At 39.0% G+C, this 27,468-nt stretch overlaps 2 protein-coding genes and 1 long non-coding RNA gene across 3 annotated transcripts; 1 reads left to right on the top strand and 2 right to left on the bottom strand.

The window, feature by feature from the left end:
- The first annotated feature begins 35 nt into the window (after window positions 1-35).
- LOC136432718 (TLC domain-containing protein 4-B-like) lies at window positions 36-5,647 on the top strand. The gene is made up of 6 exons (XM_066424189.1): window positions 36-310; window positions 663-752; window positions 1,080-1,138; window positions 1,787-1,881; window positions 2,264-2,337; window positions 2,931-5,647. Exons 1-6 carry the CDS (start codon window positions 120-122, stop codon window positions 3,205-3,207), a joined length of 786 nt encoding a protein of 261 aa, XP_066280286.1. The 5' UTR covers window positions 36-119; the 3' UTR covers window positions 3,208-5,647.
- LOC136432708 (probable ATP-dependent RNA helicase DDX10) lies at window positions 3,382-27,384 on the bottom strand. Its single transcript, XM_066424181.1, has 18 exons — window positions 27,181-27,384; window positions 23,782-23,842; window positions 17,199-17,329; window positions 16,520-16,678; window positions 15,900-16,020; window positions 15,426-15,540; window positions 14,755-14,956; window positions 14,057-14,219; window positions 13,689-13,773; window positions 13,164-13,265; window positions 12,769-12,856; window positions 12,496-12,584; window positions 11,836-12,331; window positions 11,484-11,621; window positions 10,994-11,182; window positions 10,605-10,670; window positions 10,162-10,304; window positions 3,382-4,048 (listed from the first exon to the last, which is right to left on the bottom strand). Exons 1-18 carry the CDS (start codon window positions 27,331-27,333, stop codon window positions 3,916-3,918), a joined length of 2,634 nt encoding a protein of 877 aa, XP_066280278.1. The 5' UTR covers window positions 27,334-27,384; the 3' UTR covers window positions 3,382-3,915.
- On the bottom strand, window positions 6,680-10,088 carry LOC136432737 (uncharacterized). Its single transcript, XR_010755568.1, has 2 exons — window positions 8,504-10,088; window positions 6,680-8,077 (listed from the first exon to the last, which is right to left on the bottom strand). It is a non-coding gene; the product is annotated as an uncharacterized lncRNA (long non-coding RNA).
- Window positions 27,385-27,468: the final 84 nt, after the last annotated feature.

The raw sequence follows: 27,468 nt of genomic DNA, 5'->3' as shown, positions 1-27,468 counted from the left end.
ATCGCCGACCTTTCATTACTTGTCAACATAAAAGTGGTCTCCGACGTAGAATACTCGTCTTGCATGATCGACGCTTCATGAACAAGTCTTCACAGCGTTGTACATAGTAGAGTTCCGCAATGACTCACTCTCCTTTAGCAGCGCTGAAACCCGCTCGGGAGGGTGCAATGACTGACTACAATATGAAGATATTCGCCGGTGTCTTCTTCCATCTGGCCGTCTTCAAGTGGCTTTCCTCTCCTTTACTCAAGAAAGTGTCACCTGTCTTTGCGACTTTACCCCCAAATCAACAGGTTGCTTTGAGAAAAAGGTACGTCGTTGGTTTCTAACTCTGTGTTCTTTTTTTAATTTCTCACACAATATATAATTTTACCTTGTTTCACTGCATATTGTCTGCCGTGCACGCAATGAATATTTCTGGAAACTAATGCGTCGCTCGTGTAAATATCAGACTGTGAAAAGATCGCATAATATAAATTTTCAATCAACCAAAGGTTCGTCAAATTTTAAAGAAAATACATTTCCGATTATCAAAATGGTCGCTGATAGAGATAAGAGTTATGAATATGATAATAATATCTTATTTATGGTTCAAGAATAGGTAGAAGCTCATGAAATTTTACACTATATAGTATATACCATAATCGTTCCTGATATTACAGAGTGATGTCTTTTTTCAACGCTGTTGCTACCGGAGGATGCGGGCTGTACGTGTTACTGTGGCCTGGTGGCGTGCTACCCAATCAAATATGGTAAGCTTTCAATATCTAGACCTGCGCCTATTTTGTAATTATTGTTTATCTATTTGTAGCATGTTTGAAAAGCAAATCACATCTGAAAACAATGGTTTGAACCCAAAAGCTTTGTAAAGAAAAACCAAACGCCTTTCTTTCTCAGTGTAGGCATTTCAGATCGTATTGTTTGCTCGTTCGTTTTCAAATACAGAAATATGTAGCTTGGATCCTACGTCATAGTGTTGAACGTGATGAAGTTGAATTTTGTAGCTAGCTGCTGAAAAGTGTGCCATCATGCGACATGTGAAGGATTTAAGTTCGCTGTTCCCCTCCAATATCATACAGGTTTGACTCTGCAATCGTCCGACATGCTGGGTGTATAACTTTATCCTATCTACTCGCCGGTAAGCAACTTTTTACCACAGCTAGTAATTTGTTTGGGCATGTTGTGGAGGGTACTACTACTAGTGTATCACTTCCATAAAGATCTAAACACATACATTACAAGGTTAATAAATGACCAATTCTACCAACCCTGAACTCTACCTCCTGTCACTCATTGCAACTCTGAACTTACACCCTTTACTTCCTGTCACTCAGTATTGTGACTTGTTTATATATAGCATGTGGAAATAACTGTGGAAGATACAGATAAGAATAATACTTCCTTTCATGGAGGTCATAATCAGTGAATGAAGCATATTACACACATTGAAATGAGCATAGATCATAGATGGAATCTGTTAAGTACAGTTACTGCAGTGTCTAATTCCAACATGCACATGTAGGCAAATTTGTATGCAAGTCTGTGCAAAAACGAGACAATATTATACATTCCTGACACAGCATACTGTTACCAACATACTGTTCTAGAGCATTTACATGTACATTATTCTATAGATTATTTCTACTACTAGTCATAGATTGGATTAGTTCTTTACATTTATTAACTATTAGCAATAGTTCATCTCTCATGTGCGTAAGTTGCCATACGTTGTACCAGTTACAATTGACACGCAATAAAGTTCTTCTTCTCTATAACCCTTCTACAGGTCTGCTGCTAATGGCTGTCTATCCATCAGTAGTTAAGGACAAACTGATGGTCGTCCACCATTTCAATGCCATTCCTGCCATATACATCTGCACTGTAAGCTGTGTTCTGCTTGTGATATGCACTTGTAGAAGGATCACACCCTTTGGAATTAGAGCATGACTGCATGTGGTACACTTGTGATCAGGGTATAGTTTCATATTCAATCAACAAGCAAAGTGCACAAAACAAGTTACATAATTGTATCATTTTCTCAAATATTTGTATCTGTATTCTGTATCTGTAATATAATGAAGGAAAGTAACTTCTGTAGAATGTTCACCAGTTCTGTTAAGATTCGTGACTTTGCAAGTCTTTCTTAGTTTGTACTAGTTTTAGGATAACGGTGATGGGGTGATGGGTGTATTACACAGACTGGTGTAGTACATGTATCTCACTGATACTTCTGACATGTTTGATTTTCTTTGACCTCTTCTAGGCATATCCTTTTGTCCCATATTATGCCAACCTCTGGGCACTCATGGAACTTTCCAGCCCTTTTCTGCACATCAGGTAATTTTTATTTTATTGGAATTGTAATAGTGCCATACACGTGGAACACAGGCAGCTATTGCTGGTGTCGTGACCCATACACATAATATACCCGTTTTTTACACTTTGGAGTGGGGAAAGTCGTTAAAAGTGCCTTTTCCCAAGGGCACAACATCCGTGGCGTCAGGGGATTCGAACCCGGGGCCGCTGGGTTTAGGGCCGAAAACCCTGGCGTAACGCCACAAAGTCAATGGAACACAAATCTGATTTGTATAAACAGGCTGTAATAGACTGATTGTGACCATCCTGTCCATCACAATTAGCGGTTCAACCAATGAGAGAGTGACTGCATGTCCGTCTTTATTTTGCATTTCTACATTTTGACGGAGGTGGGCAGGGCTAAGGGATCTGTCTAGTGCCTTTGCCCATGAAATGTCCATGGTTCTTTAATGAAGTGATACTTTGACTTGACCTGAATCATGACATGAATTAGATCTTGTAAGAGTGACATGGTTAAGGTATAGTGACTTTTGCCTGCTGTTGTCAAAAGTCAGTTTGTGCTCATGGCAAAGCAAGATAACTAACACATAATATTTCTATTTCATCTTCCACAGGATGATTTCAATCTCTCTGGGTCAGAAGAGTTCTCTTTTGTACAAGCTAAGTTCAGTCCTCCTGTTGGTGACATTCTTTGCCTGTCGTGTGGCACCCATCCCTCTGTGGTTCCAACTGGCTGAACCAATGGCAAACAGAGAGCTGTACAACGACACACCTATCATCCTACTCACCAGTATATTCATCATGACTCCCATGGCCTATTTGTTCAACATATACTGGTTCAGCAAGTTATGCAGGGGAGCGTACTACCTGCTGTATCACCATCAGGAGTGACATAATTGCCCTTTTTAAATACAATTAATTTGTAAGTCTTATTTGAAGCACTATTGGTGTCGGGGTCTTTCCTGGGGTGAGTGAATCAAAACTATTAGTATGGTCTTACTCAGCTTGTAATCTGGACATTTAAGAGAACTAGAAACATTGCAAGAGCCAGAACTGGGACTCAAATTCAGTATACTTGACTGTCTTGTTTATTACAAAGTTCAGAATCCATGTGTCATAGTCTACTTCTTTCTACAGCATGTTTGCTCTTGCATGAGTATGACATAACTATTGGAGGGTTAGACTTTGAACTTGCATTGCAGTCATGTGCAAATACTAGTAACATTATAGTTTGTATAGTTTATTTATGTACAAATCTAAGGACTGATTCCACTAACATATTTCACAATTGTGGCGGTGTTTATATAAGTTAATCAATATGTAACTTGAGTTCACCCCACGTAGTCCATGCTGTATTTTTGATGTTCTATGGAAGGTTATAATGAAAAGCAAACAGCAAGCAAGGTGGCCGTGAAATCACATACAAAGTTGTAGCTTAGTAACCACCTGATAACTTCATTATGCACAACTTAGTTACGGACACTTCATCTTTGTTATGGCCAGATATAAAATAGAATCTTACAATCAATACAATCATATTGAAAAGACAAAAAATGAACAATGGAATTACCAGAAACTGTGATCAAATATTAATCAAACTTAGTTGCTGCCCAGTAAGTGAAGAGCCAGTTCTTCATCATCATGCAGATCCAGACCTGTGTCCATCAGATCATCATCCTCCTCTTCCTCTTCATCAGAGCTGCTCTTGGTGTGTTTTCTTCTCTTTCTGGGTCTGGGTATGAAGTTGGGTTAGAAAAAGTTAAACAAACATTTAAACAGTCACTATTTCAAACAAAATATGTAAAAATGACTAGAAAGGCAACATTTGCGAGCAAATACAGCATGTTTAGCCATACTCCTCGCCATGCAAAAAATGGACTCTCCCAAAATAGCAATGGACCATTCTAAAATACTTGCACTAAAAAAATGAATCACCCCAGTCCAAAATTGAGTCTTCCAGTAGCACCTCAACACAATATGGACCAGTCCACAACCATATCCACTAATTGATTAACAAATACACTTCTGCTAAAAAATGGACTTTTTCATAATCATTCCAGCTCAAAATTGAAAGAAATAATTAAATAATCCTCCCCTTGCAAGAATGGGATATTCCGTGCCATTTCCATGTAAACCAGTCGAAAAATATCCGCTGAAAATTACACTCTTGCGCATAATCAACCCAGTTCAAAATTGAATTAAAAAAGATCAACCCCAGGGAAGAATGAAGTTTTCCATAGTATACATATGAAGATTTGACAGGAGACGAAGGAAATGACCAAAAACAACATATTTGAGTCAATTCAAAGTCACCGAGAGGGTTTTAATATAATATTTGTAATATGTTTGAACTATTTTGATTAAAAGAATGTCTAAGTCACAATAGTTCTAAAGTGTTCAAACAATTAGAATTGAAACTTATAACATGTTTGAACTTATTTCACATACGTTGGAAACATTTCGAACGTAACTACACAAAAATCTCTTTATTTAGAACAGTTTCAAACCATCTATCCAAATGTTTCAATGTTCGAACAATTTGTAACAAAAGATTTTCACAATTGCCCTCATAAACGAAGGTGCTAAGTCCTCCTGTGTGTTTCTGCCTATTCTCGGTGGCCGCGCTAGACCACCAGCGGATTTGTTTTGACGGAGCGTCACCCGCGCGCGACGATGTACACTGTTCGGCACCGCTAATATCCGGCATTTTCCCGCTCCAAAACACTCCACAAGACCCACGTTTTTAGTGTTTTGCCTCTTGTGCAACACGATTCGATTTGCATTACTAACGGGACGAAAATGATAGAAAAAATTCACCCCGTCCCGGCGTCCGTCCCAAAAACATGAACGACATGAAAATATATTTTCTTACAGATTCAATCACGAAAATCAACAGCATGGGATTCCAAATTTTCGCAACGGCCGACCATTTATCATGGTTGAACTTCCTTCCAAGGTGTGCGATAGATAAACATTCCCGGCACATAATAGTCACTAGTACCAGACTAACGCAAGCTCATGATGATAATAGGGAGAAAGTTTGTCAGTGAAGTTTGGCCACCAGAGGGTACATTCATTTAACGTTACAAGCTAGCGCAAAGGGGCGAATCATTGACCTTACCGGGGACTGACTCTACTGGCCTAATCATTCCTTTTTTGCCGAATTCTACGATCCATACGCCCGTACGTAGGACATGTAGGAAGGCCTGGTGGTGGACGCTACGTCGCGCCAGTCTGAGGAGAAACGATCTCCCGTGTTGTGTTGAAGAATTTGGAGTTTGAAAATATCTGGAATAACTAATGCTAGAATAAACATTCACAAAATCATTGATTTAACTTGTTTTCTGTTATAAAATTTCCTAAACTGCAATTTAACCACTGAGTTTAAGGGAACATGGTGTTTTCCCGATAATCACGTTAAATGTTTATGTCCGGTCTTTCCTCCTCGTAAGCAAACTTCCAGCTTGGCCAGGTGCAAGGCACTCGGGGTCAATGACCTGTAGGTCATATGTAGTATTGAAAGTGATAGAAGTGGCAAATATTGTCAAGAAAGCCCAAAATAAATCGTTTTGAATATATGTATGCCAAAAATGGGAATGTACACTGCCAAAAATACAATTTCTTGTATTCTAGTTTTTTCTTACATACAGAAAAATATTACTTCATGCAAGCAAATTTTTCTGTATTCAAGAAAAAGGTTTTGTCCACGAATTAAGCAATTTTTTACTTACTGAACTTTTTCTTGTAGTAAGATAATCTTTCTTATAAAAATGACATTGGTTACTGCCGGAAAGTAATTCTTGCAGTAAGATTTTTTTTCTATGTATATTCTTGATTCAGACACCTGGATCTGAGGTTCTTATACTAAGAATGCATTTCTCTTCTTAAGAGCAAAATTCTTGATAGCAAGAACTACTTTCTTATTTCTAAGATTTAGGTTCTTACACCAATACTTTTTTTCTTATCTCAAGACCAAAATTCTTACTGCCAAGAAAGGTTTTCTTTCCTTTAAGCTTTATGTTCTTATAACAAGAATGCATTTCTCTTCTCAAGACCTAGAACTGCTTTCTTATTTTCAAGATGTAGGTTCTTACACTAAGAATATTTTCCTCACTTCAAGACCAAACATGCTTATTGCTGAGAAATGTTTTCTTACATCAAGATTTATCTTCTTACATCAAGAATCCTTTTCTCGCTTCAGGGGCAAAAATTGTTATCGCCTAGAAATACTTTCTTACTTCTAGAGCTGATCTTCTTAAACAAAGAATATTTTTCTCACCTCAAGAACATAATTCTTGCTGCCTAGAAAATGCTTTCTTACTTCTAAGATTGATCTTCTTACAATAAGCACACTTTTCTTACATCAAGAGCAAAGATTGTTTATTGCCAAGAAATGTTTTCTTACTTCTAAGATTAATCTTCTTACATCAAGAGCACAATTCTTGCTACCAAGAAATGTTTGCTTACTTTTAAGATTAATATTCTTACACCAAGAATATTTTTCTTATATCAAGAGCACAATTCTTGCTGTCAAGAAATGTTTGCTTACTTCTAAGATTAATCGTCTTACTCCAAGAATACTTTTCTTATATCAAGAGCAGAATTCTTGCTACCAAGAAATGTATTCTTACTTCTATGATTGATCTTCTTACAACAAGAATATTTTTCTTATATCAAGTTCAGAATTCTTGCTACAAAGAAATGTTTGCTTACTTCTAAGATTAATATTCTTACACCAAGAATATTTTTCTTACATCAAGAGCAGAATTCTTGCTGCCAAGAAATGTTTGCTTACTTCTAAGATTAATCTTCTTACAACAAGAATACTTTTCTTATATCAAGAGCACAATTCTTGCTGCCAAGAATTTTTTTCTTACTTCTAAGATTAATATTCTTATACCAAGGATACTTTTCTTACATCAAGAGCACAATTCTTGCTGTCAAGAAATGTTTGCTTACTTCTAAGATTAATCTTCTTACAACAAGAATACTTTTCTTATATCAAGAGCACAATTCTTGCTGCCAAGAATTTTTTTCTTACTTCTAAGATTAATCTTCTTACAACAAGAATACTTTTCCTATATCAAGAGCACAATTCTTGCTGCCAAGAATTTTTTTGTTACTTTTAAGATTAATATTCTTACACCAAGAATACTTTTCTTACACCAAGAGCACAATTCTTGCTGTCAAGAAATGTTAGCTGACTTCTAAGATTAATATTCTTACAACAACAATACTTTTCTTACTTCAAGAACACAATTCTTGCTACCTAGAAATGTTTTTTTACTCTTATAATATAAGACTGATGTTCTTACAAGAAGAATCTCACTCCAAGAGTTACAGTTAAAATGACATGTTGATGGCTTAATATTTCTGTAAATTGTGGACTATGGTAAAAAAAAAATGACATTGGCAAAGCTTTACAGTGTATTTTTTCAAAAATAATAGGTATAATAATAATATATAATTATACAATACATGTATTGTTGTACAAATACCAAAACTAATTTTGATACAAAGCCTTCTGAAACTGAAAGAACATAAAGATTACAAACTGCTTTGTAATTAACATGCTATATGATTTATTACATATGATATATTTCATAATATATAATTCTTTATCGTCTTGGAAGGTGGTATAGAGCAGCCTCATCTGACTTGGATGATGATCTTCGACTACGGAAACCAAACCCTTCAACTTGTTCAAGCCCATTTCTGTTGACTTGGCATTCCCATTGGCATTCAAATGATCTTCCAACATCTGGGGGAAAAAATGAAGACTATGTCATTGATTTTTACTTTCTGAGTTGAGCTAACTAACTTCCAGCTTCTAGAAGTGAAAGTTCCAATTGAAATGATTTCTTCACAAAGCACATCATATGTTTTATCATTCTTTAACCTATCCTTATATATGTTTCCAGAAACAATACAATTAAAATAGTCCACCCCTCAGCGGTGGAATGTAATCTTCCTATGTGTGCGGATCGCTTTTTGATTAAAATCTATTAATTCTTCGGCCAAAAAGATGTTTTGAGTTGGACCCAAAGAGGCTTTACTTATCATTATCTCTAATGCTTGATGCTTTTGATGATTAAACCAACCAGGGGCCCTTTAACTTAGTTTTTTTCATATGATAAATAAAGTTGAACTGATTTTCATATAGTCGGGTGGGGAGGGGGGCACTTACCTTTTCCATACTGCTATCCAGTCTTTCCGTGTAAAATTTGGCATCTGCTGCAGCCTCAGACCATGATCCCCATCTTGTATATGTTCTCTTGTACCTGGGTTTTGACTTTGAAACCGACTTGAGTCTTCAATTAATACAAATAGAACTAGAAGTGAACAGCACTTGAAGGCATGAACTTCTCACAGCTTTGGCCCTACTGTCAACTGCCAGTGGGATTCGATTCCACCAATCAGGAGTTAGGAAAAGATCACATGGCAAGTGTTGCCATTGGTCAAAATTTTTTGCAGATATTTGCTAGAACAATCAAGATTTTTAAAGAAAATTTAACTTGGCTTCTATTTCTTGCAATAGCCTCATCTTAGCCAGGAAACAACCATTATATTATACGAGTTAAAATAAGAATTTCAAAGTATTTCTTGTATTTCTTCAAGTATTATTATCAAGAAAAACAAGAATTGCCTTGCTCAAAGTTTCTTGATATGAAAAATAAGAAAATTCAAGAATATAATTCTAGTTATGACTCGAACTTTGTCTTCAAGTTTAAATATCTTGAAAATTCTTGATTTTCTAAGCAGGATTCCTCAAGAAAGGCAAGAAGAAAATTCTTCTATTTTCTTAAACATCCCAAGAAAAACAAGAATTTCTTTCTCAAAGTTTCTGGATACAAAAATCAATAACATTCAAGAATATTATTCTAGTTATGACTCAAGCTTTGTCTTCTAGTTTAAATATCTTAAAAATTCTCGTTTTTCTAAGCAGGATACCTCAAGAAAGGCAAGAAGAAAATTCTTCTATTTTCTTAAACATCCCAAGAAAAACAAGAATTTCTTTCTTAAGGTTTCTTGATACAAAAATCAAGACCACTCAAGAACGAAATTCTAGTTGTTACTTGTTTTCATAATTTTGAATTCTTGTTTTTTCTTACTACCAGAAAAAGAAGATAGGGGAGAGAAAAATTCTTGTATTTTCTTATACATGGCAAGAAATAGATTCTCCATTCAAGAAAAAACAAGAACTTTTAACTTTGATTTCTAGAAAATTCTTATGAGAGAAAATCCTTTATAGAAATTATTTCTTTATTTAAGAAAAATAAGAAAATGTTTCTTGTTGTGAGAATTTACAAGACAAGATTCTTGGAATGGTCTGTTGTGCTTTTCTTATTTATTCTTATCATTTTCAAGGAAGTTCTTCATTCAAGAAAATTTGTCCACGAATTAAGTAAAAACAAGAAAACTAGAAAAAACAAGACAAATCATTTTTAGTAGTGTAGTCCTTTAAATATTTGTTCAAGCCACATATACAGCAAATTTCAGGTCATTCGGTTGAAATACCAGGGCGCAGGAGGCCAAGATATGCTAAAAATAGCCTAAAAACCTCAATAAAATCACTTTCAAGGTCAATATCAAAACAAGGAAAAGAACGCACATTGGTTTTTGTCTACATTACCTCTGTACCAAATTTCAGGTCATTTGGTCAAAAAATGACAGAGATGAATCGATTTGAAGATTTGACAGGAGAAGAAGAAGAAGAAGAAACATGAGAGAAAACAATATGTTTAGCCATACTTATGGCTAAACATAATAAAAACAACCATTGCACAAACAGTTTCTATCACATTGTTCCAGTCAAAAAATCTTGAAACTGATATTATAGCTAACCTTTCAACATCTTCTTCTTTATCTGACCCAGAATCTGACCCCTGACCTAGGTCAGACTCTGAATCACTCCCAGCATCCTCTGCAGAATCCCCATCTTCCTCCTCCTCACCAACATCCAGATAGGCCACTCCTTCCTCCTGAACCTGCAATGCAAACAGTATTCTTGTTTTTCCACTAGTACTACTACATGTATAACAGGATGTATTTTTACACATCTACATTGATGTTGTGCCTTTCCTCTTTACTGTAATTACAAGAATATCCTTCTCCATGTTGCAGAGACCATAATACAGTACTGAGTATTGCATTCTGCAGGGACAAAGTAGACTTACACATACAACGCTGTATATGAGCATTGGGTAACTAAGATATCTATCTTTCCATATTGATGTAATAGTATGTAGACCACCATCCCTCTGTTATATGTTATTTCAAGTACTTACTGTGTCTGTCTTCCTGCGTTGCTGGTCTTTTGACCTGGATGCTTCTTTCAGCTTCATTTTCTTCTCCTGAAATAAATTACATCATTGTAGAATAATTATACAGAATCTGTAATATTGTGACAATGCCATTTAAGGTAGTCTCCAGTTTTACAATCTAAATATGCCTGTCCTCTCCATACATACTAAATAGTTTAGGTGATCAGAGCAACACAAATTTCTCAAAAATTGCTCTGTACCATTCAAACTTACACTCATCAGCATAACTATCTACAATGTATCTTAACTTAACGTACAAGGTACATAGCCACTAAACCACAAATATTTGTAACTGTATCAAAAATCTCATGCTGATGGCCCTGAAGGTCACCAACATTACACAATGTACATACCCATTTTTTCTGGCGGATACGCTGTTTGTATGCCAGTTTGTCGTGTTTGTCTTCTTCCTGCATCAGTTTGCGGGCAGTCTCCAGATTGAGTCCTCCCACCTCTTCCTCCTCCTCCTCTTCTTCTTCCCCTTCTTCTCTCACATCGCCTTTCAGTACAACCTTTTGTACTGGAGGCCATTGTTCTGCCACCTATGAGACAAAATATTCTAGAATATACAATCCATATATACATACCTATCCTGGACCCATTAATTAACAATTGGCTACAATACAAGTGGGACTACAGAAGGTTATCTAATGAAAGGAACTGATGATGAAAAGTCTCAAAAGTTAGAAAACAGTGCTTCTTTGACACAACAACCTTCATATATAATATCCATCAACTTGAAAGATAACACCTTGTTGTTCCTTTGCATCCCTTTTCGTATCTTTAACCTTCACACTGCTGACCTTCAGATAAAAGACAATAGGACGTGCTGGCTATACTCACCTCTCCTTCATCGTCAAATTTGACCTTGCTGTTGACCTTCACTTTTTTCTTGGCTAGTTTCTTAGATAGCTTGGCCTTGGTCAGTGCAGTCTTCTTCTCATTGGAAGAGGATTTCTCAATCTCCAACACCTTTGGTTCCTGGAAAGGACAAGTTAATATGCAGCTTAGTTTCACTTGAAGACAATGATGTCATCCTTTTTTTAGCATACATGTACATAGCAGCAACTTAACAATAGTGTAGATGTCTAAATGCATGACATTGTACATGTTCAGCTAATCTCAATTCTTTCTCAAGTACTGCCCAACCATGAAGACAATAAAGTATGATTGATAGATTTTTATCATGTACTACCTGAATGCTTCCCTTCACATTGAAGACATCTCTCTTCTTCACAGTTAGCAGGTCCTCTTCCTCATCATCCTGTTGCCATGACAACATTCCCTTGGTCCCCTGACCTTTCTCATCTTCATCCTCTGATTCCCCAGACTCAGACAGTTCTCTCTCTTGTGATGTCCCTACTTCTACAGTTCTTTCTAACAAAGACTTTGTTTTTGTTTGCTCTACTTCCGAATCACTGGATTCCCCTGCAGTTCTTTCAACTGAGTCACCAGCTTTTGATGTGGTGTCAAGAGGATGATATTTCTCTGCATCTGCCTGTGATACAGTTTTGGACTGTACTAATTGTTTGTCTGTATCCACAGTTTTTTCTTCATCTTCTTCTCCCTGTGGCCATGTGTGCTTGTCCCCCATACCGGAAGTGGTCTGTTCCTTAGAAGCAGTCTTCTCTTTGCCCTTGGCAGCATTCTGGAGGAATCGAACTCTTGGTGCAACTGCCAGGCCCAAAGAACTATGGAAGGAAGACAATTCAAAAATCCAATCAAAATAAGACAGTACAAAAATGCTTAAGATATAATTTGGCAAAGTCAACTACAGGAACATTGAAATTCTGACATCTGATAATGCATTACTATAATATTAATTGTAAGTGATATGCTGGTGACAACACATTACCTTGCATAGTTTTCCAGTGGTAACTTGTTCACATCAAACACTTGTTTGTTGGGCTGCAGGAAGTAGGACCTTAGGTAGGACACAAAGCACTGTGGAACAGATAAAATAAATAAATTATACAATGTAGAAGGATTCAAGGGTGTTTGCCTTGGTAAGGTTAAGAGGTTTAGAAATATTGTTAATCTGCAAGACTTCTATCAACAGGGTATCCTACACTTTCTTTACATTTTCAGAACTTCCCAGAAAAATCTCTGAATTTTACAGACAGTTTACCTTTTGTGCTGACTCCTTGATGTGAACATCCTGCGCACACAGAACCTCCAACTTGTTCTGGATGGAGTAGAACTTGGACGGGTTCACTCTGGAATACAAATGACAACACGTGAGAAAAATATGATAAGCTGGTGGGTTCTTTAACACCCCTGAGGTCTGGCTCTCCTTAAACATGGGATCTCTAGCTAAATATCCCATCCAAGAGGATGTCCCTGATTTTTACCCCAGTTCTTGGAATAACTTTTCGTTCCCAAGAGCATAACATCGAAACAAAGACCTTTTATAACTCAATCACAAGGACACTTTGTCATATATTGTTGAATCCTTTACTAACTTACCAACTAAGGAAAGCAAAGCAAAGATGAACTAGACATGTGATCTAGTTACAGACGGACCTAATTTTCTCCACAGGTATTTTCTTGTCTGTGAGCTGCTGTAACATCTGTCTCTCCTCACTGGGCATCAGGACCAGGAGGGACTCACCATCAGACTCATATCTGTAACAGAAACATTAAACATCCACAATAAACATCATCATCTTCTCCTTATTTATCATCAGTACCATTTAAAGTGCACATGTATTTGAAAAAAATACATCATTCGCCATTTGAGCTATTTTTTCAAATTCATTTTGTTTCAACGAAAAGACAATACAAATGATATTTATAGCACGAAAAACAAATTTGAGCTATTCGATTGGTGAGCAAGAATCATGTGACTGTACATGAAAGCATGACAAAGCTGAGACTTAACCATTAATAAAACAGCCTTGCAACAACTAACAAAACAAAATGTACTTCTGCTTCCATCTTGTTTGCAATGGCTCAAATCTTTGCACATATTTTTATACTGGTTACATGTTAAATGTCTATCATCTTTTTGTAGACTATTTGAAACACAACTGAACCAGCTGTGCTCACCTAGCTGTTCTCCCTGCCCGATGTATGTATGTGTCCGCATCTTCAGGACAGTCCAGCTGTAACACCCAGTGAACTGCCGGGAAGTCTGAAATCATGACCCAAAAAACATCAAAGAATGTATCAACCCTGTCAAAGTATAAAAACTCCCACAGTGACTCTACACTCTAGTGTCAATATCAAAATATTCTACTAAAAGTCATTGAAAAACCGTGGAGACTGTTGAAAAAACATGGCCCTTGAAAGGACACGCAGAGATAAATGCCCACAGCCTGTGGTACATAGTCTTATATAAGTAAACAATTCAAATGAAGACCCCTATCTCCTGCAAATTTCAGGCTATACCGGTAATAACTCAAGCCTGTACATACCCAGTCCCCTGGCAGCTATGTCAGTGGCCAGTAGACACACGTGCTGCTTCCTGCAGAAGGAGTTGTAGACGTCCACCCGCTTCATCTGGGGCATCTTCCCATGGAGACACAGCACGCTCATCCCGGGCTGCAGTCGGCAGAACGCCTCGTACACATAACGGACCTGAGCACAGTGTATGAACAGTAAGAGTTAACATGTGGTGTTGAATAGCCAAGTGGCTAGGCTAGCAGATACGAGATCAAGAGGTCACAGGTTTGATTGCTAACATTCCTGGCTAGTCGCTAGATATTGGGTCCTTGGAAAAGGCACTTTACAAGACTATCCTCACTGCATCCAGGTGTAAAAATGGTCAGAGAAAATGGATAGGCTCCGTCTTCCAACACTGTGCTCTAGACACAGTGGATAACAACCCAATGACCATAGGCTTTCGAAAAAAAGCCATGGGACTACCTTTACCTATTCTAGAATTTACATAACCCACAAGAGACAGGTATACCATCCCTGATGTTGGTCCATGGTGACAGGAAAAGCTACTCCTTGGTTGAACGACTGAATCACAGACAAACCTCTACTACTAGTGACAACCTAGATGCAAAAGGCCACCTGGCCATTTTGGTGGCTCCTTTGATAATTTTTCCTTTTGACCCAAGGAACGAGAATGAAAACATAGGAAACAATGTAGAAGTGAACAGTTCACCTGTTTACAGCTGGACAGGAAGACGAGTATTTTACTCCTGAGGTGGTTCTTGATGAAGGAGAAGAGCAGGTCCAGTTTCTGGTGCAGCTCACAGACCAGGTAGCTCTGCTTCAGTTTCTGTGGGGTGCTGAACTTGTGGTGTTCATGAACGGAGATGTACACTGGATTCTTCAGACTCAGTCTGGCCAGGTCTTTTACTGATCTGTAGCAAAGGAGGCAAAGATTAGGACTCACAATAACACATGCAAAGCCTTATAAATGTACAACAGGGGAGCAAAATATGATCATGCATAGACAACAGCAACTGTGAGCTATATTCAAGGTCATATAGGTCTTACGTTGATGAAGGTTAGACATCCAGGTAATAAAATATGCCAAAAATAGCTACTCAAGCAACTGGATAAAATTTTTGAAACAGTCAGACATTTCAGACAGCATCTGCTATCTTTCGTCAGTGATCTGGAAGAACCAGTTACTATCATACAATCAAACAGTGAGCTCATGTCGTTAACAATCATATAGCCAAATTAAATACGCTCACTTTTGCATTACATTTTGAGCCTTCAAATTCATAAAGTTTCTATGACCTAAAAAACGCCGTAGCATATTGTTTCTGTAGGACAGAATGACTAAGGTGTGTAACAGTTATAGACAGAATATGTGTGCCTTACTTGGTCTGTGTGGCAGAGAACAGCATGGTTTGCCTGGTGGTGGGCAGGTTCTGTATGATGGCATTCATGGTGGCAGCAAACCCCAGATCTAGGATACGATCTGCCTCATCCAACACTGGGGCAGGGAGGGGAATATGAGATGATATATGCAAATAAGACAATGAATGCTACTTATCCTACTGTTAAGCTACTCCAACATGCAATGGATACACAAGTGTACGTTAAGTTGTAGTGTTGCATTGAGTAAATACATGTCTGATTTTTTTAAATGACTTGAAAAAAAAATGGCTTGACATTTCTAACTGGATACTGGGTTGAAACATCAGACATTACATCTTTCAGTCAAAGTCTTGTCAGGTCCAGTGTTTCTCGTACAATGTATTTGTGATACACACAAGTACATATGAAAAACAATATTTCACCCTCTTCTGTATCATGTTTGACAACTAAATCCATGTTAAAACTTGTTCTAACCCAGTAACTGTAAGTTGTTGGCTTCGAAGTACGCAGTCTCGTCCATGTGTTGGAGAAGTCGTCCGGGGGTGCAGATCACGATGTTTGTACGATAGATCTGCTCCGACTCTTGTGTAACATCCTGTGAATTAGGGTGGGATAGAATCGTGTAAGCCCTATATGCTATTTTCCACTATGAAATTTCCCATTGCCAAGACATGTAAGAAAGTGTCATAACTCAGTTTTGGGGATTCTGCAGATGCATATCTCAAAATCTAGGGTGTATTTACCATGTCATATATGAAAATACATAACTTAATTTTCAGACATATATCCAACACAAGAACCAATACTTTGATGATAGTTCAACCATAGGCAAATACAACTACCAGGTAACATGTAAGATATTATAACATACCCGGGCCATGATAACCTTCGATACTGGAGTTCGGACCTGTCCATACTTTACTTGGTCCCAGCCCTCCCACTGGTCGAATCACCCTTCTGCCTTCGATCGATTCGACCGTGTGGTCGGGTCGGAACCTCGGGCGACACGGAATACGCCGTGTTGTATTTCATATTTACAAGAAGTTTCCAAGCTCATGCAGCAGTAGGATGTCATCATGTACTGCTGTACCCACCTTCCCACCAATGACAAGCCCTGCGGAGAAGTCATGCTTCTTCCCCACCTTCCGCAGAACCTCGAAGATCTGGTAAGCGAGTTCCCTGGTGGGGGTGATGATCAGGGCACCCAGTCCGTCCAGCTGACTCCACTGTAGTCTCCACAGGCTCTCCAACACCTACACACAGAACAGGGAATGTACTTCTCTTAGCTGGTTTGTTTGAATGTATTTGGGGCTAGTTGAAGCTGTAAAGGCCACCAATCAAGCCAGCCAATATACCTACATAGGCAATGGTACCGGTGGAATACAACTTGTCATAAGTTTTTTGTTCGCTTGCTGATTTCACTTTTATATATTCTACATGTGGCGTTGGTGTGACGTATTGGTTAGAGTGTTGGGCTCAGGACCAAAATAAAGGTTATGGGTTTGATAATTGCCATGCCCCTATGTTGTGCCCTTGGGAAAGGCACTTAATACAACCTTCCCTGACAGTGGAGTGACACTCACTGAGCCTCTTCAGCCAATCTGTCAAAAGTGTGCAAAAAAACACACACAGATTTGGTGCACCAGTGTGCTAACATCTGCCACCAACAGCCGTTTCTTTGGTATTTCACTTCCTTTACCGATACTTATAATGGGATGGGAGAGAGTGATATTTACAGACACATAGTAGAAGACAAGTCCTGCCCATACGTACAGGTAAGAGGAAGGCCAGTGTTTTTCCTGATCCAGTTTTAGCTGCTCCCAGGATGTCCCGTCCCAGTAAGGCTGGGTGGACGGAGTTCTTCTGTACATCTGTTGGGAACTTGTACCCAGCTGCCTGCAGACCTGGGAAATATCACAATTATCAAATGATATCACAATTATAACTCTGACTTTCCAGTCATCATAGTTCTGATATTATAGCCTTCATAGACATTTTGCCAACCTTGGTGAAACAATACAAGAATGTGAACGGGCATAGAGTTGTAGACTAACAACTATATATATATAAACAAACAAAGCCGCAGGTCCGGACGGCATACCAGGGAAAATCATCAAAGAATTTGCGTATGAACTGAGTAAACCATTTACCGACATTCTTAACACATCCCTCCAACAAGGCTCAGTCCCGGACGAATGGAAATCTGCAATTGTTGTCCCAATCCCAAAGACCAAACCTCCTGTTTTAACAGAACTTCGTCCGATCTCCCTAACATCTTTGTTAGCGAAAGTGGCCGAGCGCTTCGTCTCGCAATGGGTCTTGTCCGACATTACTCCTGAGATCGACGCTCAACAGTTTGGCTGCCTTAAGGGCAAATCGACAACACATTGTCTATTGGACATGACTAATGACTTATTCAAAGCTACGGATAAACCTGGGATACTTTGCTCTCTTGTCTCAACGGATTTCAGTAAGGCTTTTGATCGAGTAAGTCATAACGTTGCAATCCAACGCCTGCTTCAACTCGGACTGCGCCCGTCAGTGACGAGATGGATTGTAGACTTTCTTAGTAACAGAAGCCAGGCTGTTCGTTACCACGGAACACTTTCCGACAACTTGAACGTTACCTGTGGATTACCCCAGGGGACTTTACTCGGACCAATAATATTTCTAGCCTACATTAACTGTGCCGCGCATCACGCTGCCTCCAAATGCTGGAAATTTGTAGACGACTTGAACCTATTAGAGATAAGGAACCCTACCTCAAGTCCTTCAAACATGCAACAGGACCTTAACGACTTGGATCATTGGTCTCGCACGAGTCACATGAAGTTACACCCGAAGAAATGTAAAGTGATGCATGTCCAATTCAGAAAGTCCCATTCCATCCCCCCACCTCTTACTGTTGACAACATTGAAGTTATACAGGTGAAGGTGATGGGAGTTTTGGGTGTTATCCTCCAGGCTGACCTTAAATGGAACTCACACGTGGACTAATCAGCGCATGTATTTTCTCAAGAAACTGAAGCACTTCCATCTCTCCATATAGGACCTGATCACGGTGTACATTTCCTACATTCGGCCAATTTTGGAATATGCCTCTCCGATTTGGCACCCCGGACTGCCTAAGACCTTAAGTGACAAAATTGAGAAAGTCCAAAGAAGAGCCCTGCGCGTCATCCTGGGTGTTGAATACACATCGTACTCCGCTGCTTGCTCTCTTTTGGGACTGCCAACTCTCAACTCACGACGGAGAACTCTGACAGAGTCGTTTGCTAAGAAACTTGTTCGATCAGGTCAAATCCAACACCTACTTCCATCAACTAGAGGGAACATCAGTGGCCGGCAAACACGGTCATCACATAAACTTGACCTTCAATATGGTCGAACTGACCGGTATATGAACAGTGCGTTACCACACATGATTCGCATTCTGAACACTTAAAAAATCCATGACTATATGTGTTACGAGATGAAGCTTTCCTTGTGTATATTGCCGTATTTTAACATGTATTGTTAGGTATATTGTTTATTTTAACAAGTATTGTTGTGTATATTGTCATATTTTAACAAGCATTGTTGTATTTTAACGAGTATTCCTTAATTATTGCGGATGAAATGAAGTACTTGTTTTAAAGGAAATGTAAATGTGTCTCGGCAATTCAGCCTCACAGCTGCTAATGAGATCATTGAAATAAACCAGTCTTATATATATGCAGGCCACAGAAGCTAGCGTTACACTTTAAAGCAAGTTGCAATTCGGGCCCACATACACTACAAAAATGGCATTCTTTGTTGAAGAAAAGATCTTCCGGAGAGAAAACTATTCTGTGTGCAAGAATAAGAAAACTTCAGTGAGGACGCTGTAAAGTTGTTTTTTCTCACACTTATGTGACTAGAAACCTGTAGATAAATTTTCTTGTTGTTGTACTAGTAATTTTTCTGTGGTACAGAATTCATATCTAACGTTACAAACTTTAAGATTCTCTAATTGGAGACGTTCCCAGGTAAAAAAAAAGAGTCTACATATGACAGTAGTTCTGAACTTTTCCAAATTTTAGCTCATTTGAGAGACATCATATTCATAATGATCATTCAACATGCCAAAAACAATGCGATTTATATATAAACAAACAAAGCCGCAGGTCCGGACGGCATACCAGGGAAAATCATCAAAGAATTTGCGTATGAACTGAGTAAACCATTTACCGACATTCTTAACACATCCCTCCAACAAGGCTCAGTCCCGGACGAATGGAAATCTGCAATTGTTGTCCCAATCCCAAAGACCAAACCTCCTGTTTTAACAGAACTTCGTCCGATCTCCCTAACATCTTTGTTAGCGAAAGTGGCCGAGCGCTTCGTCTCGCAATGGGTCTTGTCCGACATTACTCCTGAGATCGACGCTCAACAGTTTGGCTGCCTTAAGGGCAAATCGACAATGTCTATTGGACATGACTAATGACTTATTCAAAGCTACGGATAAACCTGGGATACTTTGCTCTCTTGTCTCAACGGATTTCAGTAAGGCTTTTGATCGAGTAAGTCATAACGTTGCAATCCAACGCCTGCTTCAACTCGGACTGCGCCCGTCAGTGACGAGATGGATTGTAGACTTTCTTAGTAACAGAAGCCAGGCTGTTCGTTACCACGGAACACTTTCCGACAACTTGAACGTTACCTGTGGATTACCCCAGGGGACTTTACTCGGACCAATAATATTTCTAGCCTACATTAACTGTGCCGCGCATCACGCTGCCTCCAAACGCTGGAAATTTGTAGACGACTTGAACCTATTAGAGATAAGGAACCCTACCTCAAGTCCTTCAAACATGCAACAGGACCTTAACGACTTGGATCATTGGTCTCGCACGAGTCACATGAAGTTACACCCGAAGAAATGTAAAGTGATGCATGTCCAATTCAGAAAGTCCCATTCCATCCCCCCACCTCTTACTGTTGACAACATTGAAGTTATACAGGTGAAGGTGATGGGAGTTTTGGGTGTTATCCTCCAGGCTGACCTTAAATGGAACTCACACGTGGACTCAATCTGTACTAAAGCTAATCAGCGCATGTATTTTCTCAAGAAACTGAAGCACTTCCATCTCTCCATATAGGACCTGATCACGGTGTACATTTCCTACATTCGGCCAATTTTGGAATATGCCTCTCCGATTTGGCACCCCAGACTGCCTAAGACCTTAAGTGACAAAATTGAGAAAGTCCAAAGAAGAGCCCTGCGCGTCATCCTGGGTGTTGAATACACATCGTACTCCGCTGCTTGCTCTCTTTTGGGACTGCCAACTCTCAACTCACGACGGAGAACTCTGACAGAGTCGTTTGCTAAGAAACTTGTTCGATCAGGTCAAATCCAACACCTACTTCCATCAACTAGAGGGAACATCAGTGGCCGGCAAACACGGTCATCACATAAACTTGACCTTCAATATGGTCGAACTGACCGGTATATGAACAGTGCGTTACCACACATGATTCGCATTCTGAACACTTAAAAAATCCATGACTATATGTGTTACGAGATGAAGCTTTCCTTGTGTATATTGCCGTATTTTAACATGTATTGTTAGGTATATTGTTTATTTTAACAAGTATTGTTGTGTATATTGTCATATTTTAACAAGCATTGTTGTATTTTAACGAGTATTCCTTAATTATTGCGGATGAAATGAAGTACTTGTTTTAAAGGAAATGTAAATGTGTCTCGGCAATTCAGCCTCACAGCTGCTAATGAGATCATTGAAATAAACCAGTCTTATATATATGCAGGCCACAGAAGCTAGCGTTACACTTTAAAGCAAGTTGCAATTCGGGCCCACATACACTACAAAAATGGCATTCTTTGTTGAAGAAAAGATCTTCCGGAGAGAAAACTATTCTGTGTGCAAGAATAAGAAAACTTCAGTGAGGACGCTGTAAAGTTGTTTTTTCTCACACTTATGTGACTAGAAACCTGTAGATAAATTTTCTTGTTGTTGTACTAGTAATTTTTCTGTGGTACAGAATTCATATCTAACGTTACAAACTTTAAGATTCTCTAATTGGAGACGTTCCCAGGTAAAAAAAAAGAGTCTACATATGACAGTAGTTCTGAACTTTTCCAAATTTTAGCTCATTTGAGAGACATCATATTCATAATGATCATTCAACATGCCAAAAACAATGCGATTTATATATAAACAAACAAAGCCGCAGGTCCGGACGGCATACCAGGGAAAATCATCAAAGAATTTGCGTATGAACTGAGTAAACCATTTACCGACATTCTTAACACATCCCTCCAACAAGGCTCAGTCCCGGACGAATGGAAATCTGCAATTGTTGTCCCAATCCCAAAGACCAAACCTCCTGTTTTAACAGAACTTCGTCCGATCTCCCTAACATCTTTGTTAGCGAAAGTGGCCGAGCGCTTCGTCTCGCAATGGGTCTTGTCCGACATTACTCCTGAGATCGACGCTCAACAGTTTGGCTGCCTTAAGGGCAAATCGACAACACATTGTCTATTGGACATGACTAATGACTTATTCAAAGCTACGGATAAACCTGGGATACTTTGCTCTCTTGTCTCAACGGATTTCAGTAAGGCTTTTGATCGAGTAAGTCATAACGTTGCAATCCAACGCCTGCTTCAACTCGGACTGCGCCCGTCAGTGACGAGATGGATTGTAGACTTTCTTAGTAACAGAAGCCAGGCTGTTCGTTACCACGGAACACTTTCCGACAACTTGAACGTTACCTGTGGATTACCCCAGGGGACTTTACTCGGACCAATAATATTTCTAGCCTACATTAACTGTGCCGCGCATCACGCTGCCTCCAAACGCTGGAAATTTGTAGACGACTTGAACCTATTAGAGATAAGGAACCCTACCTCAAGTCCTTCAAACATGCAACAGGACCTTAACGACTTGGATCATTGGTCTCGCACGAGTCACATGAAGTTACACCCGAAGAAATGTAAAGTGATGCATGTCCAATTCAGAAAGTCCCATTCCATCCCCCCACCTCTTACTGTTGACAACATTGAAGTTATACAGGTGAAGGTGATGGGAGTTTTGGGTGTTATCCTCCAGGCTGACCTTAAATGGAACTCACACGTGGACTCAATCTGTACTAAAGCTAATCAGCGCATGTATTTTCTCAAGAAACTGAAGCACTTCCATCTCTCCATATAGGACCTGATCACGGTGTACATTTCCTACATTCGGCCAATTTTGGAATATGCCTCTCCGATTTGGCACCCCGGACTGCCTAAGACCTTAAGTGACAAAATTGAGAAAGTCCAAAGAAGAGCCCTGCGCGTCATCCTGGGTGTTGAATACACATCGTACTCCGCTGCTTGCTCTCTTTTGGGACTGCCAACTCTCAACTCACGACGGAGAACTCTGACAGAGTCGTTTGCTAAGAAACTTGTTCGATCAGGTCAAATCCAACACCTACTTCCATCAACTAGAGGGAACATCAGTGGCCGGCAAACACGGTCATCACATAAACTTGACCTTCAATATGGTCGAACTGACCGGTATATGAACAGTGCGTTACCACACATGATTCGCATTCTGAACACTTAAAAAATCCATGACTATATGTGTTACGAGATGAAGCTTTCCTTGTGTATATTGCCGTATTTTAACATGTATTGTTAGGTATATTGTTTATTTTAACAAGTATTGTTGTGTATATTGTCATATTTTAACAAGCATTGTTGTATTTTAACGAGTATTCCTTAATTATTGCGGATGAAATGAAGTACTTGTTTTAAAGGAAATGTAAATGTGTCTCGGCAATTCAGCCTCACAGCTGCTAATGAGATCATTGAAATAAACCAGTCTTATATATATGCAGGCCACAGAAGCTAGCGTTACACTTTAAAGCAAGTTGCAATTCGGGCCCACATACACTACAAAAATGGCATTCTTTGTTGAAGAAAAGATCTTCCGGAGAGAAAACTATTCTGTGTGCAAGAATAAGAAAACTTCAGTGAGGACGCTGTAAAGTTGTTTTTTCTCACACTTATGTGACTAGAAACCTGTAGATAAATTTTCTTGTTGTTGTACTAGTAATTTTTCTGTGGTACAGAATTCATATCTAACGTTACAAACTTTAAGATTCTCTAATTGGAGACGTTCCCAGGTAAAAAAAAAAGAGTCTACATATGACAGTAGTTCTGAACTTTTCCAAATTTTAGCTCATTTGAGAGACATCATATTCATAATGATCATTCAACATGCCAAAAACAATGCGATTTTATGCACATAATCATATTACCTTTGAGACCATGGGTTAGGCCAAGTACAACAATTAAACACGTAATGTTACATTAGTGATTGATTACCTTGCTGTGTTTTCCTGGACAATGGCAGGTCTGTGAACTTCTGTATGGATGATGGGTCAATCTGTGGGAACATATATTCAAGTAAATTTATCATAACACTCATGATCATACACTATGTACAGTACAATGAAACATAACGGGAGTCGCCCAAACATAGGACGTTTTTTTACGCGCTCGAACTCACGGCGCTCCATTGCTGGTTGTCAGAGAATGGTCATGTTTTAATGAATGAATTTTGAACACATTCATCTAAAGAACATACATGGACAAGAAATGTATTCATATTGTTCATGGGCCCTTCACGCTCCGAGTTACAAGCGGCAAACGCTGTGAGACGTTTTCACGAATGTACCTTCTGATTTAGTGCTACGCCAGATAGTGTGCCTAACTTAGTATGCTTTGGTAATTTTGCTCTCTTCAGAAGTTGGTGATGAAGTTAGGGAAATGTAAATAAGGCTTGAAGTCTGCTATATTCTTGCTTTCTTTTGACCGGAAAATTTTGACTGTGTGCACTTCTAACGTCATGTGAGAAGGGCTATATCTAGCGCATCCCAGCTCATGTTTTGGCGGGAAATAGGCTACTACGCACTTTGCGCGCGGCCCGACGTACGTCTTGCATGCGACCCGACTTACAAAATCATTACGAAAAAACAACACCGCTTACATCAACAATACTCCGTCTACTTATTGGGAAATATCTTCGCCATATCTGTATTCAGTTTCCTTTTCATAGACAGTACCAATCACATGTTAGAGCGTTACAAAGCTGTGCGTCGAATCGCCGTCCACCACCATCGCGCCTCCAAAAAATGGCGGGAAAACAACGTTGCCAGACGGCAGCGATGTTTACGTTGTTTTCTTTGGTCGGTTTTCTTCTCAACAAACACTTAAAGACCCAATTTGTTTGTGTTTTATGAAGTTATATTTCTTATGTGTATGATAGTTGTATATCTGCTTGGCACAGGTCGTATATTTAGGTGTCGGGCCGTCTAGCTACGCAGTGACCCTCTACTCAGCGTTGCCATCATTATTGTCAAAATACCATTCTCGACAAAACAAGAAATGAATATGATACCGGTACGTTTATTTTTTTTCGCCAATAGTTCCACCCTGTACGTTCTTATTCTAGACGGCACGTTTATTATTTTTTGAAAAATTGAGGCTTTGCAAACCAGGAATCCCTCTAAAATCGTAAGTTAAGGTTTTTCTGCCCATATTTCCCCGGTATTTTTGCTCGTAATTCGCTATTTTTCGGCCTACCGGCGTTGATTTTCTCGCCGCTTTGACGGCCCTGTGAAAAGTATCCTGGCGGCACTCGTAACATATCGGTCGATATCGCTATGACGCTACAAAGTAAATCGGAAAATAAGACGCGACATTGACATTTTAAAATACAATTTTCATATATTATTAAATAACTTTGATAGTCTCTGTTTACATCGTAAACCAAAGCACGCTGATCAAAAACGTATGGTCAGTAGGGTGCTCGCCTACACAGGGAATAATAATTTCCTGACCACTATATCCGTAGTATCGGCAGCGCGGCGGAAGAATTATTTGTTCGCAGAAGACATGTAACACGTCAAAACAACAATCATAACTTAACTTCCCTTGTGATATGTGTTTTGAGGCCACAAAATCTCTAAAACGGCAGAAATATGTCCGATATGATTCGGTAAACAACAGCGCGAAATCGCGAAACATGGCCGCCACTCTCAGGCATGGCGACAGTAAAACTAGCAGCATATTGCGTAGTGCGGATACCGATCTTTAAAATGATACCGTAAACGCATGGAAATATTATATTTTTTGGGCAACGATAGACACACAGCGCCATATTTATTTTCAGAGGGTTCATTTTTTTAAATAATCGTAAGATTTTCCCAATTTTGGCGGTTCATCGCGGGTTTCTAGTGTCAACACGTAATGGGTAACTTCTTAGTATGTGCGGTCTGTGACGTTGAGCTACTTTTACAGTCGATCTCTATTCAATATTGTGGGATTTACCGCGGGAACTCGAAATCCGAGCGTCTCAGACTAATATTACTAAAACAAACTTCACCCTATCTGGTACACAGAGCGATATTTTCTATGTACTGTTGTCATGTCCGACTCCTATATCCATGTACATAGGTCAATTTCTCCATAAATCATTCGAAAAGCGAGACAGAATTACCCATACATGATTAATATTGTAACAAATACACTGGTTTCAAAAATATTTTACATACTTAGAATTGTAGGATAGATTAGCCTTGTAGTATTGTTGATTTCATGCCATACATTGTACCATGTACGATTGTTGAGCAATAAAGTTCACTTCACTTCACTTCACTTTGTTTTCGACGCTATGGAGCAAAAGTTTATAGACATATTTCTTCTGTGGAAGGACTGTGTTCATATTTTTTGTGGTTGATGTCTTTAGAAAATATGATCAGGTACATTTCATGATCAGGTGTATTTCCCCTGTATAAATAAAATGAAATGAAATGAAATTTAACTTTTAAAAGTACTCTGATGATTTTTGTTATATGTCACTGATTGCCAGTCATAATAAAATGATATAACAATTTTCTTTGATCACTTGCTTCAAGTTCCAAGTAGAAAAAGCATGTATCATGTACATTTTCACTTGTTGAATTTGAAAGCACCGTGGCCCCCGGTTAGGGGTCATAGCGGGGTTACCTATGCCCAATTTTTCAATATTACTATTATATTTTACGAAGAGGCGAGGAAGATCATCATGATTTGAACAAGCTATGGACATTTATTCTGTTCAATATCTATATACTTAATAGGTATGGCATAATTGACTAAATATAAGTTACCTACCTGCTTATTATCTTATTTCCCTCTGACAGTGACAGTTGTACATGTATGGTCACAGTTTACCTAGCCTCGACTGTCGATTTTTGAAATTTTCCGGGGGGTACTTTTATTCCAGGGGGTACTTATATTACATTTTGAAAATTTGTCCGGGGGGTACTTCTATTCCAGGGGGTACTTCTATTTGAGAGGTGAGAGTACACATATGTTTTGAATGCAAATAAAAATTATGTGCATGGACTTGGTTTATTTATCTTCCTTATGAGCATAGTCAGTGGACACAAACACGGCGTACTTATGCATAACAAGATCACTAAAAAATCCGTCCTAAGTTAGGGCGCGTCCTAAGGTAGGGCAACCCCCTTTATTGCATACCCGTTGAGTTGAAGGCACAATCATTCTTTGCTAGTAATATTGCAGTATTACTAGGTAAGGCAACAATCAGGGGATATGTAACATTATAAAAGTACTAGTAGAAATATGAACCAGAAACTTTACTTTAGTTCTACCACACAAGTTTACTCTTGCCCCCCTCCCCACACGTGCGTGCTACAACATGCTCCTACTACTCACATCCTTGTACTTCTGCTGCAGTTTCGCGATGATCTCTTTTTCTATCTCCCATGCTTTCTTCTTCACAGTCGCTTTGCCCTTAGCTTTCTCCTTCTTTTTCTTCCCCTTTGCTCGCCAGCGTTCGAAACTTTCCAGGGCTTGGTCAGTCGACATGCTGCTTCCTTCCAGTGCGTCTGCTAGAGCCGCAAAACGGCTTCACTGCCGCAAAATACCTTTCTGACGCTACATGGATCACTGGGGACATTTAGCGGAAGATATTAACACTGCAGAAATTAGAACAGCACATTG

Source organism: Branchiostoma lanceolatum, chromosome 1 (genome assembly GCF_035083965.1).
Source record: "Branchiostoma lanceolatum isolate klBraLanc5 chromosome 1, klBraLanc5.hap2, whole genome shotgun sequence".
Lineage (NCBI taxonomy): Eukaryota > Metazoa > Chordata > Leptocardii > Amphioxiformes > Branchiostomatidae > Branchiostoma > Branchiostoma lanceolatum.
The sequence above is the reverse complement of the archived record's forward strand: the minus strand, read 5'-3'. Positions and strand labels throughout refer to the sequence as shown.